The following is a 20,570-nucleotide window of genomic DNA, read 5'->3' on the forward strand; positions in this document are numbered from 1 at the left end:
TGCCCTCTAGTTTGAATCTCCCCCACTCTTAATTGAAAAAGCCTATCCACATTTACTCTGACAGTAATTCCAGGTGGGTTGACTTGTAAACTGAAGCCACTCAATATTTCTGTTAATTAAAACATTAAACATTAAAACAAAGCATTATGCACTGCACATGCTCTTTGGCCCTCCATGTTGTGCCGAACCATATAAAAGTGCTAAACCCTCTACTTTCCTTTCATCCACATGCCTTTTAAATAGTCTTTAAAGTCTTAATAGTCTTTTAAAGGCCCCTAATGTTTCTACCACCACTCATGGGAAGGCATTCCAGGCCTCAACAACTCTCTGTGTAAAAAAAGTCTTACCCCTGATGACTCCACTTCCCTCCCTTAATCTTATACATAAGTCCTCTTGTGGTTGTTATTCCCATACTAGGAAACAGATATTGGCTGTCTAACCTATCTATGCCTTAGAACCGGTGGCTGCTCAATTAAGTTCATTTTAATATTTAATCTGTGAAAAAAAACATTATTGTATAGTGCCCACATGCATATAACGTGCAGTGGGTTACCTGATTTGTAAAAAAAAACACTTATAACACGTGCGTAATATGTGTAAAAATATGGTAATGCATGCAGCTTTATTTAAACTGCAGCTGGGCCTCCCTGCAATCTGTGTTCAATGGATGAGGATTTAGGTGCTTTCAGGTGGCCAGAATACCCAAATGTAAAGCCACCTAAAATACACAAATGCAGCTGTCGGGTGGGCACCTGAAAGTGGAGAACCTTGGCCCCAAGGAGCACTCACCTGACCCTCCTCAGGGAGGTATATTCTCTGGCTCGGAGCGCTCCCCCTAGGCACCTGAAAGCAACAGAGCAAAGTGGCTAGTAGCTTTCAGGTGGCTAGCAGCGGGCAGGGTGTCAACAGTCAGCTGGCGACCTGATGACAGGTACCCTCCCCTCTGCCGAAACCTACCCTCCCTGCTGCCGAAACCTACCTTCCCTGCTGGCGAAACCTACCCTCCTTGCTGGCGAAACTTACCCTCCCTGCTGCCGACACCTACCCTCCCCGCTGCCGACACCTACCCTCCCCGCTGCCGACACCTACCCTCCCCGCTGCCTGACAGTCCCCTGGCATGGGACTACAGGGCTAGGGTGGCTGGTGTGGGACTTGGGGCCCCTGCGCTGGGGGGCTGTCAGGCAGCGAGGAGGGGGCTGTCAGGCAGCTTGTTGGTGAGCTGTCAGACGGCTGCCCCTGCCTGGACTCAGGACCTGGTGTTTGCTCCACGGTATCTCAGCCTTCAGCTGAAAGTGGCTTTTAAGTGAAAGAGTAATTTAACTGTAGCTTAGTACAGAGCCTGCCTCACTGACAAAAGACAAAGTAGGAAAAACCCAACACCCAACCCCAACCAACCAATTTTCCCCTGCAACCGCTGCAACCGTATCTGCCTGTCCCGCATCGGACTTGTCAGCCACAATCGAGCCTGCAGCTGATGTGGACATTTACCCCCTCCATAAATCTTCGTCCGCGAAGCCAAGCCAAAGAAAAGAAAGTACTGGGTCACCAATATTTGTCCTGCAATGTTGTTCCTCATCTCTAATTTTCAGAAGGATGGAACTAATCTTAACAACTATTGGGAAATTGGTCAACAAAACTACACTCCAGCACAAGATAGTATGTACCTCAATAATGTTGTGGTTTGTCAAATGCCAAGAATGACCAGGAGACGCAGAAGATTATTTAAGAAGTTTTAAACTTTGCGAACAAAAGCTGTGACATTCAAAGAACTAGACATTGACTGCTCACACAACACAGCCTTTTTTATATTATAGTCCTGAGTTAATCACATTTATGCACCCAATCATTCATAACCACATATGTTATCCCTTGTCTCACCATAATTATTTTCATTATTTTCCATCCATTAATCTAACCATATTTGGAAATAAATTTTCATCATATCCTGCCACCTTATCCTTGACTCATTCACTGTAGCAGAGTGTAGTAAATACATAATAAATTGTTACTTTTGTATTACGTGAGTAAATTGTTACATCGTTATGGATTAAATGAATACATTATAAATAGTACATATTTCAAGTGGTTTATTTTCCACCTAATCCCCCCTTTGAGACCTAAACATAGTCAGAATAAACCATAGTAGATATCCCCAAAATTGGGTTATTTACAAATTTCATGTACAGATCTTGAAGTCTTGAACTCTCTACCTCCCTGGGCCACTGAGCCAAAAACCCATCCCTCAGTGTCTGAGACAGGAAAAAAGTCAAAGAAGCCCTCACAGGCTATTCTCAACATTATCACCCTCTTCCTGAAGATCTTGTGGGTTGTGCAGATACATCAGTATCTGCCAGTGGGATTGTCTGATTATTCCACTCCACCCCCCCCCCCCCCCCCCTCAAGTTTCCCAGGGAATGGAAAATCTGAACGGAGAACTTCTCACGTATTTCTTATCTGCACTGTCTGCATTCCAAAGCCATCTGTTGGTGCCTTATGAAGGTTGTACCAGTCTGTATCATATTCATGGAGCCTCTCCTTGATCTTGACATCAGGCTTCCATTTTGCATTTCAATTCTCTTTAATACTTTTAAATTATTTAAAATTCACTTTAATACTACATTTCTTCCTTTTTATCATGGGATGACAGCTACTAAATTATAATGTTGAAATGGTTATAGGTAAGTAATGAAGATATAGAGATTGATGTGATAATTAGAGTGAGACAGTGGCAGATTACTGTGATAGTAAGATTTTTACCACTGATATTTACACTGGTAATTACAGCACAGAGAGCAACTAAACCCTGCAGCTAATATCACAATTCATGTAAGATTTATGACCCTCCAAATATTCAGGTTACCCAAGCAAACCATCCAGTCTACCCCTTTGTCATTGTCTAAAACTGATGATGGATATCTTGTATCACCTGAGCGATATTGAAGGGTTCATCTGTAATCTTAGTAATGCACTTAACCCCTCCAGTTGATCATACACCACCCTGGGTAGCATACTGATAATCCACTGCATATCTGGTTTGTTGTAAGCTTCAATTTGTACTGGTAATTTCGATAAAAACAGTGCCTCGAAAAGAAAACAATATGTCTGGCCTGCAGCTAGTGATACCAGCTCTTGTATTAACTGGGATGGACTATGGCCCCCCAGTTCTTGCATTTTCAAAATCCGTATAGCCCATTCATGACGAGAGAGCTCAAATGTTTTCAACAGAAAGTCCTGGAATCTAGTGTACTTCTGGTCCACCGGCAGGTTATTGATGAATGAACTCACCCTTGCTATGGTTGTAGTATCTAATGCATTTACAACGTGCCAATATCTTATGTCCTCAAATGTAACATTCTGAAGCACAAATTGCGTTTCGGTCAGCTGCAGCAAGCTACGTGGCTGACCCAACCAAAATGGAGGCAGGCGAACTGCTACTCCATTAACCACCACTGGTGCTGCCACCAGTGAGGCTGAGTCGACCACCTTTGAAGTCGTCAGTTGCTCGCCCATGTCAGTGAGGTGGGACTCAGTGTAGCTGAGGCCCGTCGGGGTCACCAAAATATGTAGTGGCCTATTTAACGATACTACCTTACTCAAGTGGCCATAAATGACACTGGACTAAGTAGAGTCAGGAATCAGTCTCTTTATTGTGCTTAACCACAGCTTTTATAGTTTCTATTGCACGTTTCACACTGAGCCTTCTGGGATGCGGTAGTGACGTCACTTTCCAGCCTTGGGTGTCGGGTGCCATAAAAAGTGCGGGCTCTTATTTGTGTGCTTTTCCTAATTGCTGGTGCCTGACCTGCAGCTGGAGGACTGGGACGCCTTTGGAGGCTATGTGCTCTGGTAATGCGCTTGCTTAACTGTTGTGGCTGTGCGTGATTCTGTTGTACGTGGGAATCCTGCTACAAAATTCTACCAATTCTCAACAGCCTCCAACTGTCTTATTGCCCAACGCCATTAAGCCACAGATGAGATAATTGCGATTCTTGGCAGCCACCATCCCAGCCAATCCTCCAAGGCATATGGAGCTGAGGACTCCCCATCAGATGTCAGACCTTCGGGTAACAGGATTGTTGTAGTCCACACAAATTCCTTGGTCACTCCTCAGGCGATGATCTGTTTTCTGGCTCTAGCATTTTCTGGGCATTGGATGACAAGAGGTTCTAACATCCCAATGGCAAACGAGGCAGAGAGGCTGTTTCCTGTAATGGTAGTAGTAAAAGTTCCATTAAAGAGGAATTTGTGGCCTTTCTTTATCTGATAACGTGGTGGGGTCTCAGTACATCTGTTGTACAAATGTTTGAGATCTCTATATATATTAGCAAAATCGAGGGTAGTTTTTCCTACCCTTACTTTAGTTTTCCCATTGTTTCTTCTAGCAGCATCCCACAAACCATATGAGTTCTTCAAGTTAGATTCAAACATTCCTTCCTTCATTTCACAATCGTGTTCCCAGCAGTGTTCTTTTATACAAGGCAAATCATCTTTCAATTTTACTATCCCACATCCCCATCCCTTACCATCAAAGCACATCAAGTTACTATTATTTAAGAAATATGCTGACTGTGCTAATTCAGATGTGATTGCATTGTAAAAGCAAGTACCCTCGCAATCTCCTCAAGGCATACTATCTATCTGATTAAATAGGTGTGGCTGGTTTTCTATACATTTTCTTTTAACTGCTTGGAACCCCTGAGCCATTTCATTAGTCAATAGCCCCAGCTTCAGAATCAGCGAACCAGCTTTTTGGATGCCTTTCTTGTACTGTTGAAGAGCAACAGAATCATAAAGTCCTGCTCCATCTTAGAGGTAGGTCTCCTTGTCCTGAACCTGGTTATGTCTGGCCAATAAAGGTATTGGTGTAGCTTCAGTACATGATGTGTAGAGGGAACCACATATTTCAATTAACATGACACCATCCAATTAGTAGTCTGCCATGAATATGTTTTAAGAGTCTTAAATTAACTTTTTCCCAGCTTTAGTATGACTATATGACTGGAGGTACCCATTGATAAAAGATGTTATGTTATACCCTGCTGCCCTCCACATGTTTATATCCTTGTCTGTAGTCTGTTCTGCCTAAAAATGTATTCTATTATTTTCTATATGGAGTAGGGGGTGGGTGTGAGGGGATACCTCCCGTTGAATTGATTAGAAAATGGGAATAGATTCAACAGCTATACATTCATCTTATCAACATTTAGGTAAGACACATTGATAAAGGTATTATGCTGTCACCCAAAATTCCTCTTTTCAGTTCAAATGTCAAGGCGACATAGGACATAACAATAAAATTCTCATGTTGCAGGTGGGCTTTTTTCCTTAAGTCTGTTTCATGTATCGAGTGAATCTGTCCTTCAAGCTTTACTGCAGTCATTGTTATTAATGGGACTGAAATTGTCCATTCCAGTAAAATCCCAATTCTTTACTAGAACATAATTCTCAGGTTTGACATTAGGATGTTCATTACTTTGATCTGTTGGATCATCCTTCTTTAGGTGGACTTCTTGTATCGGTCGGAATGCTTTGAAAATCTTCCTCGCTGTCCACAACTGTCATCAGCAAACTGGTGATCCAATTTACCACATCGTCATATTAGTATGTCTTTAAAAGAGATAGATTGTGGGGGTTTAGTCTAGGTCACTTCATTAACAGAGTAACACTCGCATCTCATTTAAAATGCAAGAGCTTGGCTGCAACCAGACATTCAGGCACCTATGGCTTTGCAAGAGACAATGGAATTGCTTTGGAAGGAACTTCAGAAGCAGGTGCAAATGGATCAAAGCCCAGGCTCAAAGGCTGAGAGAAATTTCGCTTAGAGAGAGAGAGAGAGAAAGAGAGAGAGAGAGAGAGAGAGAGAGAGAGAGAGAGAACAATTCTGCAATGACTTTTGAGGTTTGTTAAAACCCCATTTTGAAGACAGGTTGTGTGTTCTGAGTTTGGCCTATTGAAAAATCCTTGTCCACACAATAGGAAACGTCTAGCTAGAGTGTTTCTCCTGAAATAAGGGAAACAAAAGGGACTCTGTGGTGACCTGGAAGAAGAGGTTATCATTTGGAAAACCCTTGATGGGGCACGTTTCTTCAGCAAGACACTGGTGACTGATCGGAGGATATCAGTTTGTGTGTGTCCAACAAGCAACAGATCTCTCTGTAAAACCAACAAGAACCTTTCTGAGTGGTAGCCATTTACCTGTAAGCACCAGAGCCTGGCGAAAATTCATAAATGTTAAATTCTGTTGTTACGAGCCCAGAGGACCCCAAAACCCAGCAGCAACAGAAATTCACCAAGACAAAGGGTTACTTAAACAAAAGTTGCTTTTAATTATCTTAAACATGCAAACAGGATCAAACTTTAACTTATTACTATTAACTTAACATAACCCCCTTCTAATTCTAAGTGCACGTATATGTAATATGTATATAAGTTCAGAAAAGTTATTTAATTCACAGCCCAATCTCACTTCTCACTCCTCCAAGTTCACTGGTTGCAAGCAATTCTTATACTGTGCACAGAATTTAACATTTATAAAGTTCACCAGGCTTTGGTGGTTGAAAGGTAAATGGTTACCGCTCAGGAAAATTCTTGTTGGTTTTCAGAGAGAGATTTGTTGTTCCAGGAAATCCACAACTGATGTACTTCCATCAGCCACTCCAGTATCTTGCCAAAGAAACTTGCCCCAACAGGGTTTTCCAGATGATAACCTCTTTCTTTTAAGTCACCACAGAGTTCCTTTTCTGTTTCCCTTATTTCAAGTGAAACATTAGACAGCTAGTCCTCTCCTCTTGCATGAACCAAAAGGGCTTTGACCAGGCCATCTTTCAAATGGGCTTGCCAGCTTCAGTCCCAGCTACTTCTGCTGGCTGTAAAACTGTCAAATGATCCCTGTCTATGTCTCTCTCTCTCTCTCTCTCTCTGTGACTCTGAGAGAAAGCCTGTTTTACTCTCTCTGCTTGCAAAGCCACATGACCCTCTTACAACAAACAGCAAGCTCTTCTCCAGACAGCAGTGGCTCCGATCTGCTCGTTCATTTGGTGCCTTTTGCAAACAACAATCCATTAGTGAAGTCTTTTGATCACTCTTCAAAACTCTTGCAAAAGCTGTGGAGCTGATATGTCGAGCATTAGCAGAGCTCCAGTATTTCAAATCAGATCTGTTTTAAAGTGTTTGTATGTAACCTACTCTAACAGACCTTTCCCAATTATCTCACAAAAACATAGCTATATACTCTGTCACACCCCTCCCTCCTTCTCTTTCCTCTAAAATCAATTCTCCCTTTTTCTCATACCCAATTCATACCTTTTGTTTGTATAGTCTGCACTCCTCCCCCTCCCATTCTTTCCCCAGCCTTCAATTCAGATGCCATGTCATTTTTCACTCATTACTTGAGGAAGGGCTCAGGCTTGAAACATTTCTTTACCTCCTACAGACGCTGCAAGACCAAATGTTTTTATTGGGCTTTCTTTTAAGTTATTCAGTGAATTTAGAGTCTCCTCCATACTTTGTGAGAGAAAAAGATGCTCAAGCAGTCAACAAGTTGGAAAGTTTGCTCTCTGTTACATATATTATGAATGAATGAATAAAGTTTATTGTCATGCACCTATGTACAGGTGCAGTGAAAGGCGTACTTTGTTGCAGCTTCATAAAGCAAACAACACATAAGAAGAGAAGGGATAATATCTTCTTCTTTTTGGCTTGGCTTCGCGGACGAAGATTTATGGAGGGGGTAAAAAGTCCACGTCAGCTGCAGGCTCGTTTGTGGCTGACAAGTCCGATGCGGGACAGGCAGACACGATTGCAGCGGTTGCAAGGGAAAATTGGTTGGTTGGGGTTGGGTGTTGGGTTTTTCCTCCTTTGCCTTTTGTCAGTGAGGTGGGCTCTGCGGTCTTCTTCAAAGGAGGCTGCTGCCCGCCAAACTGTGAGGCGCCAAGATGCACGGTTTGAGGCGTTATCAGCCCACTGGCGGTGGTCAATGTGGCAGGCACCAAGAGATTTCTTTAGGCAGTCCTTGTACCTTTTCTTTGGTGCACCTCTGTCACGGTGGCCAGTGGAGAGCTCGCCATATAACACGATCTTGGGAAGGCGATGGTCCTCCATTCTGGAGACGTGACCCACCCAGCGCAGCTGGATCTTCAGCAGCGTGGACTCAATGCTGTCGACCTCTGCCATCTCGAGTACTTCGACGTTAGGGATGAAAGCGCTCCAATGGATGTTGAGGATGGAGCGGAGACAACGCTGGTGGAAGCGTTCTTGGAGCCGTAGGTGGTGCCGGTAGAGGACCCATGATTCGGAGCCGAACAGGAGTGTGGGTATGACAACGGCTCTGTATACGCTTATCTTTGTGAGGTTTTTCAGTTGGTTGTTTTTCCAGACTCTTTTGTGTAGTCTTCCAAAGGCGCTATTTGCCTTGGCGAGTCTGTTGTCTATCTCATTGTCGATCCTTGCATCTGATGAAATGGTGCAGCCGAGATAGGTAAACTGGTTGACCGTTTTGAGTTTTGTGTGCCCGATGGAGATGTGGGGGGGCTGGTAGTCATGGTGGGGAGCTGGCTGATGGAGGACCTCAGTTTTCTTCAGGCTGACTTCCAGGCCAAACATTTTGGCAGTTTCCGCAAAGCAGGACGTCAAGCGCTGAAGAGCTGGCTCTGAATGGGCAACTAAAGCGGCATCATCTGCAAAGAGTAGTTCACGGACAAGTTTCTCTTGTGTCTTGGTGTGAGTAATATAAACGGAAGAGGAAAAATACCAAATAATGGTTTTGATGAAGGGTTCCAGCACTTTAGATCAAGTATCCTTTTTCTCCCACAGAACTCAACCCAGTGAGTTCCTCCAGCAGGTTCCACACTCCAGCATCTGCAGCCCCTTGTATATCCCCCAATAAACAGTGACGTATTGCAGAGTCATTTGAGCAGACAGATCTTGTAGTAGTCTTACAGTTGGGTAGGAAGGGAAGGTTCAAAATCCAATAGTTGTTGGAGAAATTAAACTGTTCTTGAACCTGGAGATGCTGTACTTCAGGCTTCTATACCTGCTGTAGCAGCAAGAAGAGGTTGTGACCAGGGTGAAGGGGACCATTTGGCAACCTCATGTACAATATATGTCTTCAATAGCTGAAGAAAGCAAGCCACTAAAAGGTTTGCATCTCAAAGCTGTTCACAGAGCAGATTTCACCATCCCAACTTGGGTACTTTTATATTTCCTTAAGCATTTTGTAAATTATTAAAGCATTTGATTTTAAATTGTTTTTCTTTTTGAGAAAGCTACTGTTTTCTGGCAGTGATATCTAGAAGTATTTGTTTCATTTTGTGGATGGGGATGCTCTCTCTCCAGTCTGCACAGAATAATCAATTAAAAAGGTGACAAGAAGAGGCAGATGAAATCTTAGTGACAAATGTGAGGTGTTGCACTTTGGTGTCAATCCAGGGCAGGACTTGCTCAGTAATGCATGGCTCTGGAGCTTGCTGCAGGGGTACAGAGTCCTAGTTCCTTGAATGTGCTAACAAGGATGGACAAGGTGGTGAAGGTGTTTGACATACTGGCCTTCACTAGATGAGGTATTGAGAACAAGGTGTTGGTGTTTGACATACTGGCTTTCACTGGATGAGGTATTGAGAGCAAGGTGTTGGTGTTTGACATACTGGCTTTCACTGGACGAGGTATTGAGAACAAGGTGTTGGTGTTTTACATACTGGCTTTCAGTGGATGAGGTTTTGAGAACAAGGTGTTGGTGTTTGACATACTGGCTTTCACTGGACGAGGTGTTGAGAACAAGGTGTTGGTGTTTGACATACTGGCTTTCACTGGACGAGGTATTGAGAACAAGGTGTTGGTGTTTGACATACTGGCTTTCACTGGATAAGTTATTGAGAGCAAGATGTTGATGAGAACACACTTGCATTACCATGTGCTGTTCTAGTCATGCAGTTATAGAAAGAATATGAATGTTGGAAGGGGTGCTGAAACTGGAGGGCTTGAGTGGCAGGGTGAAGTTAGATAACTGGGTCCATACTCCCCAGAATGTAGGAAGCTGAAGGGTGAAGAGGTTTATAAATTCATGAGGGGCATGGATAAAGTGAATGCTATTTCCCAGAGCAGTCAAAGAGATTCAGGAAGGACGTTAGAGACTCAGGACTTTTATGCTCAGAGGAAACAAGAAGCAACATGATAACAACATTCAAAAGTCGATTGGGCAGATCTATGGATATGAAGGGAGTGGAAAAATATAAGCTAAATACAGACAAATGGGACTTGCCCAGGATGCCAACTTGGTCAGCATGGATGCATTGGGCTGAAAGGCCTGTTCTGTGCTATATCACTTTCTGACTCAGCAATATGGAGATAAGTAGATGTTCAAGGTGCTGTGGAGATGTGAATGTACTAAATATATCTATTAATGACAGACTTTGTTGTCATTCACATCAGTTGTGCACTTTTCCTTTTGTAGGTTTCTCCTGTATTGAGAACCTAGAGGAGTACACTGGGCTGAGGTGCCTGTGGCTGGAATGTAATGGCCTGCTGAAGATTGGGAATCTGGAGGCTCAGTCTGAGCTACGCTGCCTCTTCCTGCATCAGAACCTCATTCATAAAATAGAGAACCTGGAGCCTCTCCAGAAACTGGATTCCTTGAACCTCAGCAACAACTGCATAAAAACCATTGCCAACCTTTGTGAGTAAAAACATGGCATACATACCTATCTTAAACATAAGGCGGGGTTGCAGTAGAGATTATTATACTTTTTCTTTTCAATGTCATATTCATTTAATTGACAGGCATTCTCCTTGGTCAAGGAAGAGAATATAAGTTTTGTGAGAACGAGAATATTACAGCACAGTACCTCCCCTTTGGCACACAATGCTGTGCTGACCAATATAAACCTGCTCCACAACAATCAAATCTTTCCCTACCTTACCCAGAATCCTCTATTTTTCTTACAACTATCTGAGAGTCTTTGAATGTCCCCATTGTACCAGCCTCCACCACTCCCCAAGTAATGCATTCCAGGCATTCACCATTCTACTGACATCTCTCCAAAACTTTCCTCCACTCACATTAAACAGATGTCTTCTGATATTTGCTATGGTCATCCTGGGAAATTGTGCAGGATGTTGGTGAAATACTGTGTTCAGTTAGGGACTTACCTCAGAAGGGATCAAATAGTATTGGAGGCAGTCCAAAAGAGACTCACCAGGATAATTTATCAGGGAGAAGACAAAAGAGTTAAAACACCCATCAACAGTTTCTTCCCCACATTCTCCTGAATGAACCCCACAACAGTGCTCTCATACTTAGTTTATTGTAATCCAATACACTATAATATGTGCTCTGTACATAGCTGTATGTAATACTACAGATAACCTGTGGGTTTGCTCACAGAGAATCATAGAACACTACAGCACAGAAATAGGCCATTTAGCTCATCTGGTCCATACCAAACTATTATTCTGCTCAGCACTGTTGACCTGTATCTGGACCACCACCCTCTATACTTCTCCCATCCATGCACCTATCCAATCTTTTCTTAAATGTCAAAATCAAGCCTACCTTTACCTCTTCCCAGCTGGCAGCTCATTCTACACTCTCACCACTCTCTATGTGATGAAATTACCTCAATCCACATTTTTGAATTCTTAACTACCTCACCTCAATGGAAAAAAGACTGCTTGATTTACTCTAGCTACACCCCTCATAATTTTGTATGCCTTTATCATATCTCCTCTTATTCTCCAATAATCCAGGGAATAAAGTCTTGACCTTTTCATCCTTTCCCTATAACTCAACTCCTCAAGTCCCAACATTCCTTGTAAATTTTCTTTTCACTCTTAATAATATCTTTTCTGTAGGTTTCTGTAGGTTCCCAAAACTGCACATAATTCTCCAAATTTGGCCTCATTAATATTTTGTGCAACTTCACTGTTGCATCCAAACCCCTATACTTTGATTTATGAAGGCCAATGTGTCAAAAGCACCCTTTACAACCTATCCACCTGTGACACTACTTTCAGGGAATTTTTATGCTGCACTCCTCAATGTCCTGCCTTTTACCGTCTATGTCCAATCTTGATTAGTCCTCTCAAAATGCAACACCTCACATTTGTCCGCATTAAATTCCATCTGCTATTTTGCAGCCCATTTTTTCCAGTGGATCCAGATCCCACTGCAAACTTTGAAAGCCTTCCTTGCTGTACACTACAATCTGTACACTACAAGCCTTCCTTGCTGTACAATCTTTGTGCTATGTGCAAACTTCAAACATAGAAATCTGCAACACCACTGTGTGGTGCTGACCTAATAATCTACTCTAACAGTTGCTCAGAATTTCCCAACTGCATACCCTCCATTTTTCTCAGTTCCATAAAATTGTCTAATAGTCTCTTAAAAGATGGTATTGTACCTCTCTCCACCACTTGCCAGCAGAACATTCCATGCACACACCCCTCTCTATCCCCCCCTGTACTTACTCCCAAACAAGCACCTTATATCTCTGTCTACTTGTGTTAACCATTTCAGCCTTGGAAAAATGCCTCTGTCCATTGATATGATCTTATACACCTCTATCATGTCACCCCTCATCCTCTGTCTCTCCAAGGAGAAAAGACAAGATCACAACCTATCCTCATAAGGCATACTCTCCACTCCCAGTAGTATCCACTGCACCCGCTATTTCACATCCACGTGCTTCCTCCAGGAGGCGCAACACCTAATATTCCATGTGGGTACTCTTCACACATCAACTTCTCTTAATTTCCATTAAATCACTTCCCCTGGCTTCTTGCTTTCCCTGAATTTAAATAAAGGGAATTATGATGGTATGAGACAGGAGTTGAGTAAGATTGATTGGGTGGAGTTTATGGGGGAGTTGACTGTGGATAGACAATGGAAAGCATTCACAGATCTAATGGAGAAATTGCAAAAATCGTTTATACCGGTTTGGCATAAAAATAAACCAAAAAAGGTGACTCAACCGTGAATAACAAGGGAAATTAGAGACAGCATTAGGTCCAAAGAGAGAGCATATCAAATGGCCAAAAAAAGTACCACAACCGAAGACAGGGAGCAGTTCAAAATGCACCAAAGGAGGACAAAGGGATTAATCAAGAGAGCAAAAATAAATTACGAAAGTAAGCTTGCGGTAAATATAAAAACCAACTGCAAAAGCTTTTATAAATATGTCAAGAGGAAAAGATTGGTGAAATCCAGAGTAGGTCCTTTGCAGTCGGAATGGGGAATAAGGAAATGGCAGACCAATTAAATTCTTACTTTAGTTCTGTTTTTACAAGAGAGGATACAAATAACCTCCCAAGGATGTTGGGAAACATAGAGACTAATGCAAGGGAGGAACTGAAAGAAATCAGTATCTCTAAGGACATGGTCTTGGGGAAATTGATGGTACTGAAGGCAGATAAATCCCAAGGGCCCTATAATCTACATTCTAGGGTACTTAAGGAAGTGGCCATTCAGATAGCAGATGCTTTAAGAATTATTTTCCAGAACTCGATAGACTCAGGATCAGTACCCATGGATTGGAGGGTAGCTAATGTTACCCCACTATTTAAAAAGGGGGTTAGAGAAAAAGCGGGGAATTATAGGCCGGTGAGCCTTACATCAGTAGTGGGCAAAATGATGGAATCCATTATTAAGGATGTAATAGCGGAGCATATAACTAGCAGAGAAGGGATCGGAGAGAGTCAACATGGATTTACAAAAGGTAAATCGTGCTTGAAAAATCTATTGGAATTCTTTGAGATGGTGACAGGTAAAATAGATGGGGGAGAGCCAGTGGATGTGGTGTACCTGGACTTCCAAAAGGCCTTCGATAAGGTCCCGCATAAACGACTGACTTACAAAATCAAGGCTCATGGGATTGGGGGCAAAGTATTGATGTGGATTGAGAACTGGCTGGCAGGTAGAAGACAGAGAGATGGGATAAATGGCTCGTTTTCTGAGTGGCAGGCGGTGACCAGTGGGGTACCACAGGGATCTGTACTGGGACCCCAGCTGTTCACAATTTACATTAATGATCTGGATGAGGGGATTGGATGTAATATCTCCAAATTTGCAGATGACACTAAGCTAGGAGGGGTTGTGTACACGGAAGAGGGGGTCAGGAAGCTCCAGTGTGATTTGGATAAATTGGGGGACTGGGCAGATACATGGCAAATGCACTACAATATGGATAAATATGAGGTTATCCACTTTGGTAATACAAACCGGAGGGCAGATTACTATTTGAATGGCAATAGATTAAGAGATGGGGAAGTGCAGAGAGACCTAGGGGTACTTGTACACCAGTCTCTGAAGGTGAGCATGCAGGTACAGCAGGCGGTTAAAAAGGCAAATCAAGAGGGTTTGAGTATAGGAACAAGGATACCTTACTGCAGCTGTACAGGGCCTTGGTGAGACCACACCTGGAGTATTGTGTGCAGTTTTGGTCACCTTATCTAAGGAAGGATGTTCTTGCATTGGAGGGAGTGCAGAGGCGATTCACCAGGCTGATACCTGGAATGGCAGGAATGACTTATGAGGAAAGATTGCGCAAATTGGGATTGTACTCACTGGAGTTTAGAAGATTGAGAGGGGATCTCATAGAGACATATAAAATTCTGCAGGACTGGACAGAATGGATGCAGATGGGATGTTTCCAATGATGGGAAAATCCAGAACCCGGAGCCATGGTTTGAGGATAAGAGGCAAACCATTTAGGACCGAGATGAGGAGGAATTTCTATACCCAGAGGGTGGTGAATCTGTGGAATTCATTGCCACAGAGGGCAGTAGAGGCAGGTTCATTAAATCTGTTTAAGAGGGAATTAGATATATTTCTTCAGAAAAAGGGTATTAAAGGTTACGGAGAGAAGGCGGGGACGGGGTACTGAACTTTAAGATCAGCCATGATCTCGTTGAATGGCGGAGCAAGCTCGAAGGGTCGAATGACCTACTCCTGCTCCTATCTTCTATGTTTACCTCTTCCTCTCTTCCTTCTCCATTCAGAGAGCTACCCTTTCCCCTACTAGTTCTCAGTATTTTTCTCTTCTACCCTCCCACCTATTATTCACCTGTGACCTCTTATCTGTTAACCTGCACGCCTCCCCATGCCCTTTCCACTCTCCATAGAACTATAGAACATTACAGTGCAGAAACAGGCCCTTCTAGTCTCTGCCAAACTATTATTTTGCCTAGACCCACTGAGCTCAACCCAGTCTATAGACCTCCATATCCCTCCCATCCATGTACCTGTCCAAATTTTTTTTAAATGTTAAAATTGAGTCCGCATTCACCACTTCAGCTGGCAGATGGTTGCACACCCTGTGTGAAAAGGTTCCCCCTCTCCTTCCCCATAAATTTTTCCCCTTTCGCTCTGAATACATGTCCTCTGGTTTGTATCTCACTTACCCTCAGTGGAAAATCCCTACTTGTATTTACTCTGTCTATACCCCTCATAATTTTGTAAACCTCTATCAAATTTCCCCTCATTCTGCTTCGCTCCAGGAAATAAAGTCCTAACCTGTTTAACCTTTCCCTTTAACTCAGTTCCTGAAGTCCGTTCAACATCGTAGTAAATCTTTTCTGCACTCTTTCTATCTAACTGATATCTTTCCTGCAGTTAGATGACCAAAAATGCACACAATACTCCAAATTTGGCTTCTCAAGCATCTTGTAGAATTTACCATAACATCCCAACTCCTGTACTCAATAATTTGATTTATGAAATATTTATGATGTATACTTGTATATCCTGTTATGAGCCCAAAGGACCCCAAAACCCAGTAGCAATAGATATTCACCATGACAAGTAGTTACTTAAACAAAAGTTGTTTTTAATCATCTTTAAACATGAAAACAGAATCAAACTTACTAATAACTAACTCAACTTAACCCCCCCTTCTAATTCTAAGTGCATGTGTATGTAATGTATGTGTAAATTTTTCTGTGCTATAGTGCCCCGGTCCGGGCAGAGGGTAGGCGGCGGCGACCCCGATCCGGGCAAAAGCAAGGGGGGGGCGGTGGCCCCGGCCTTGGTAGAGTGAGGCAGGCAGAGGCCCCGGTCTGGGCAGAAGCGAGGGGGAGGCGGTGGCCCCGGCTTCGGCAGAGCGAAGCAGCCGGAGGCTCCGGTCCAGGCAGAAAGAAAGAGGCGGCAGCCCCGGTCCGGGCACAGGGAAGGCAGTGGCGGCCCCGGCTCCGGTCCAGGCAAAGGGTAGGTGGCGGCGACCCCGGCCCCAGTCCGAGCAGAAGGTAGGCGACAGCGGCCCCGATTCGGGCAAAAGCGAGGGGGAGGCGGTGGCCCCGGCCTCGGTAGAGTGAGGCAGGTGGAGGCCCCGGTCCGGGCAGAAGCGAGGGGGGAGGCGGTGGCCCCGGCCTCGGCAGAGTGAAGCAGGTGGAGGCCCCGAGAAGCAGGCGGAGGCCAACAGGTTGGATTGCGACCAGGTATGGTCCGACCTAGGAGGGGAGGCAGGCCCCTCCAGCCCGGGTAAGAAACCTGCATAGGAGAAGGCCACTCTGATATAAAACCTACGACCCAAGGACCTCGAGCCACATCCTAGCTTGCTTGGCCACGGCACATGAACCATGTGTGTTAAGGGTGGGGCCAGTACTACGCACACTGCAATCCACCTAAAAGCTCCTTTGCGCAGGCCCGAGGACGTCCATGTCCTCCCCTTCCACATCCGCCCCCTCCACGTCCTCCCCCTCCACGTCCTACCCCTCAAAAGATGCTCACAAACTTAAGCTAGCATGCTGAAACATCAGAACCATGCTAGACAAGGCTGACAGCCACCGATCTGAACGTCGGTCTGCCCTCATCGCACATGAACTCCTCAGACTTGACATCGACATAGCCGCTCTCAGCAAAGTCCGCCTTGCAGATGTAGGCAGCCTCCAAGAACGCAGCGCGGGCTACACACTCTACTGGTCTGGCAAGCCTATGGATGAATGATGCCTATCTGGTGTAGGCTTCATGGTCAAGAACTCCATTGCCTCCAAACTCGAAAACCTCCCGACAGGCCACTCGGACCGGATCATGTCCATGCGACTCCCCCTTCAAATCAAGCGTCGCATCACCCTCATCAGTGTCTATGCTCCAACCCTCCAGGCGGAACCAGCAGAAAAGGACAATTTCTACACTGATCTGCGCAACCTCATCCAACGCACCCCTACAGCCGACAAGGTTGTCATCCTTGGCGACTTCAACTCTCGCGTCGGCAAAGACTCAGAAACCTGGCCAGGAATCCTTGGCAAGCATGGTGTCAGCAAGTGAAATGACAACGGGTGCCTCCTGTTGGAACTCTGCGCAGAACAGCGGCTTGTCATTACTAACACCCTTTTCCAGCAGAGAGACAGCCTGAAGACTACCTGGATGCATCCCCGATCCAAACACTGGCACCTCCTGGACTACGTCCTGGTGCGAGAAAGAGACAAACGAGATGTGCTCCACACCAGGGTCATGCCCAGTGTGGAATGCTACATTGGCCACCGGCTAGTTCGCTGCAAGATCAACCTTCACTTCAAGCCAAAGTCCAGGAACAGTAAAGCCCCCAGAAAGAGATTCAATGTTGGAAACTTGCAGTCAGACGAAGTGAGAGGAAACTTCCAGGCAAACCTCCAAGCAAAGCTCAAGGATGCAATCCGCCTCACGGACTCGTCCCCTGAAACCCTCTGGGATCAGCTGAAGACTGCCATACTGCAATCTACTGAAGAGGTACTGGGCTTCTCCTCCAGGAAAAACAAGGACTGGCTTGATGAAAACAACCAGGAAATCCAGGAGCTGCTGGCAAAGAACTGAGCTGCCCACCAGGCTCACCTTACAAAGCCGTACTGGCCAGAGAAGAAACAAGCCTTCCATCGCGCATGCAGCCATCTTCAGCGCAAACTCCGGGAGATCCAAAATGAGTGGTGGACTAGCCTCACCAAACGAACCCAGCTCAGCGCGGACATTGGCGACTTCAGGGTTTTTTATGAGGCTCTAAAGGCTGTGTACACCCCCTCACCACAAGTCCAAAGCCCGCTGCGCAGCTCAGACGGCAAAGTCCTCCTCAGCGACAAGATCTCCATCCTCAACCGATGGTCAGAACACTTCCAATCTCTTTTCAGTGCCAACCGCTCAGTCCAAGAATCCGCCCTGCTCCAGCTCCCTCAACAGCCCTTAAGGCTAGAGCTGGATGAGGTCCTCACCCGGGAAGAGACATATAAGGCAATTGAACAACTGAAAAGTGGCAAAGCAGCAGGTATGGATGGAATCCCCCCCAGAGGTCTGGAAGACTGGCGGCAAAACTCTGCATGCCAAATTTCAAGCCCTGCTGGGACCAAGGAAAGCTGCCTCAGGACCTTCGTGATGCCATCATCATCACCCTGTAGAAAAACAAAGGCGAGAAATCAGACTGCTCAAACTACAGGGGAATCACTCTGCTCTCCATTGCAGGCAAAATCTTCGCTAGGATTCAGCTAAATAGAATAATACCTAGTGTTGCCGAAAATGTTCTCCCAGAATCACAGTGCGGCTTTTGCGCAAACAGAGGAACTACTGACATGTTCTTTGCCCTCAGACAGCTCCAAGAAAAGTGCAGAGAACAAAACAAAGGACTCTACATCACCTTTGTTGACCTCACCAAAGCCTTCGACACCGTGACCAGGAAAGGGCTTTGGCAAATACTAGAGCGCCTTGGATGCCCCCCAAACTTCCTCAATGTAGTTATGCAACTGCACGAAAACCAACAAGGTCGGGTCAGATACAGCAATGAGCTCTTTGAACCCTTCTCCATTAACAATGGCGTGAAGCAAGGCTGCGTTTTTGCATCAACCCTCTTTTCAATCTTCTTCATCATGATGCTGAAACAAGCCATGAAAGACCTCAACAATGAAGACGCTGTTTACATCCAGTACCGCACGGATGGCAGTCTCTTCAATCTGTGGCACCTGCAAGCTCACACCAAGACACAAGAGCAACTTGTCCGTGAACTACTCTTTGCAGACGATGCTGCTTTAGTTGCCCATTTAGAGCCAGCTCTTCAGCGCTTTACGTCCTCTTTTGCGGAAACTGCCAAAATGTTTGGCCTGGAAGTCAGCCTGAAGAAATCTGAGGTCCTCCATCAGCCAGCTCCCCACCATGACTACCAGCCCCCCCACATCTCCATCGGGCACACAAAACTCAAAACGGTCAACCAGTTTACCTATCTCAGCTGCACCATTTCATCGGATGCAAGGATCGACAACGAGATAGACAACAGACTCGCCAAGGCAAATAGCGCCTTTGGAAGACTACACAAAAGAGTCTGGAAAAACAACCAACTGAAAAACCTCACAAAGATTAGCGTATACAGAGCCATTTCATACCCACACACTTTTTCGACTCCTAGAACGCTTCCACCAGCGTTCTCTCCGCTCCATCCTCAGCATTCATTGGAGCGACTTCATCACCAACATCGAAGTACTCGAGATGGCAGAGGTCGACAGCATCGAGTCCACGCTGCTGAAGATCCAGCTGCGCTGGATGGGTCACGTCTCCAGAATGGAGGACCATCGCCTTCCCAAGATCGTATTATATGGCGAGCTCTCCACTGGCCACCGTGACAGAGGTGCACCAAAGAAAAGGTACAAGGACTGCCTAAAGAAATCTCTTGGTGCCTGCCACATTGACCACCGCCAGTGGGCTGATATCGCCTCCAACCGTGCATCTTGGCGCCTCATAGTTCGGCGGGCAGCAACCTCCTTGGAAGAAGACAGCAGAGCCCACCTTACTGACAAAAGACAAAGGAGGAAAAACCCAACACCCAATCCCAACCAACCAATTTTCCCTTGCAACCGCTGCAATTGTGTCTGCCTGTCCTGCATCGGACTTGTCAGCCACAAACAAGCCTGCAGCTGACGTGGACATTACCCCTCCATAACCTTCGTCCGCGAAGCCAAGCCAAAGTATATGTAAATTTAAGAAAAGTACTTTGGTTGATAGTTCAAACTCACCTCTCATTCTTCCAAATTCACTGATTGCAGGAAATTCTTATACTGTGCCCAGAATTTAATATGTATAAAGTTCACCAGGCTTTGGTGCTCAAAAGGTAAATAGCTACCGCTCAGGAAGGTTCTTGTCAGTTTGCAGAGAGAGAGATGTGTGGTTCCGGGATTTCCACAATTGCGGTTCCACCATTAGTCACCTCAATGTCTTGCTGATGGTTTCTCCAGATAATAACCTCTTTCTGTTCCTCTTATCCAAGAGAAATATGAGACAGATAGCACTTCCAGCCATCTGCTTCTCCTGGCTTGTTAAAGCTTTCTGTGTCACACAGTCCAGACTCCCTTCTGTCTCTCTATCTGAGATTCAAAACTACCAGCAGCACTTGCAAAACCCCTGACCTTCTCCAGCAAACAATAGGAGTTCATCTTTTGGTCAATCTGTTGTTTTCGGTAAACAAGAACCTTTCAATGACCTCTGTGCGAGTACTTTGCAGAGAGGTTAAAAGCCTTGAAAAAAGGATCAAAACAGACAACCTGGCTCTGGCTGTTCTTCCAAGACCTGATGAGGTACTCAAGGGAGAAACGTTGATTACCCTTTTCTTCCTCTCGATGCTGCATGACCTACC

The 20,570-nt window shown here is 44.9% G+C and overlaps 1 protein-coding gene across 6 annotated transcripts in view; it reads left to right on the forward strand.

Moving 5' to 3' along the window:
* LOC138740896 (dynein axonemal assembly factor 1-like) overlaps window positions 1-20,570 on the forward strand; it is a 297,316-nt gene that overhangs the window by 88,209 nt on the left and 188,537 nt on the right. For all 6 annotated transcript variants that reach the window (XM_069894183.1, XM_069894219.1, XM_069894191.1 and 3 more), the window contains one exon: window positions 10,448-10,669. In XM_069894183.1, coding sequence (XP_069750284.1) covers window positions 10,448-10,669 — 222 coding nt within the window. The remainder of the gene's footprint in view (window positions 1-10,447; window positions 10,670-20,570) is intronic.

The sequence above is a fragment of the Narcine bancroftii genome, chromosome 1 (genome assembly GCF_036971445.1).
Source record: "Narcine bancroftii isolate sNarBan1 chromosome 1, sNarBan1.hap1, whole genome shotgun sequence".
Taxonomy (NCBI): domain Eukaryota; kingdom Metazoa; phylum Chordata; class Chondrichthyes; order Torpediniformes; family Narcinidae; genus Narcine; species Narcine bancroftii.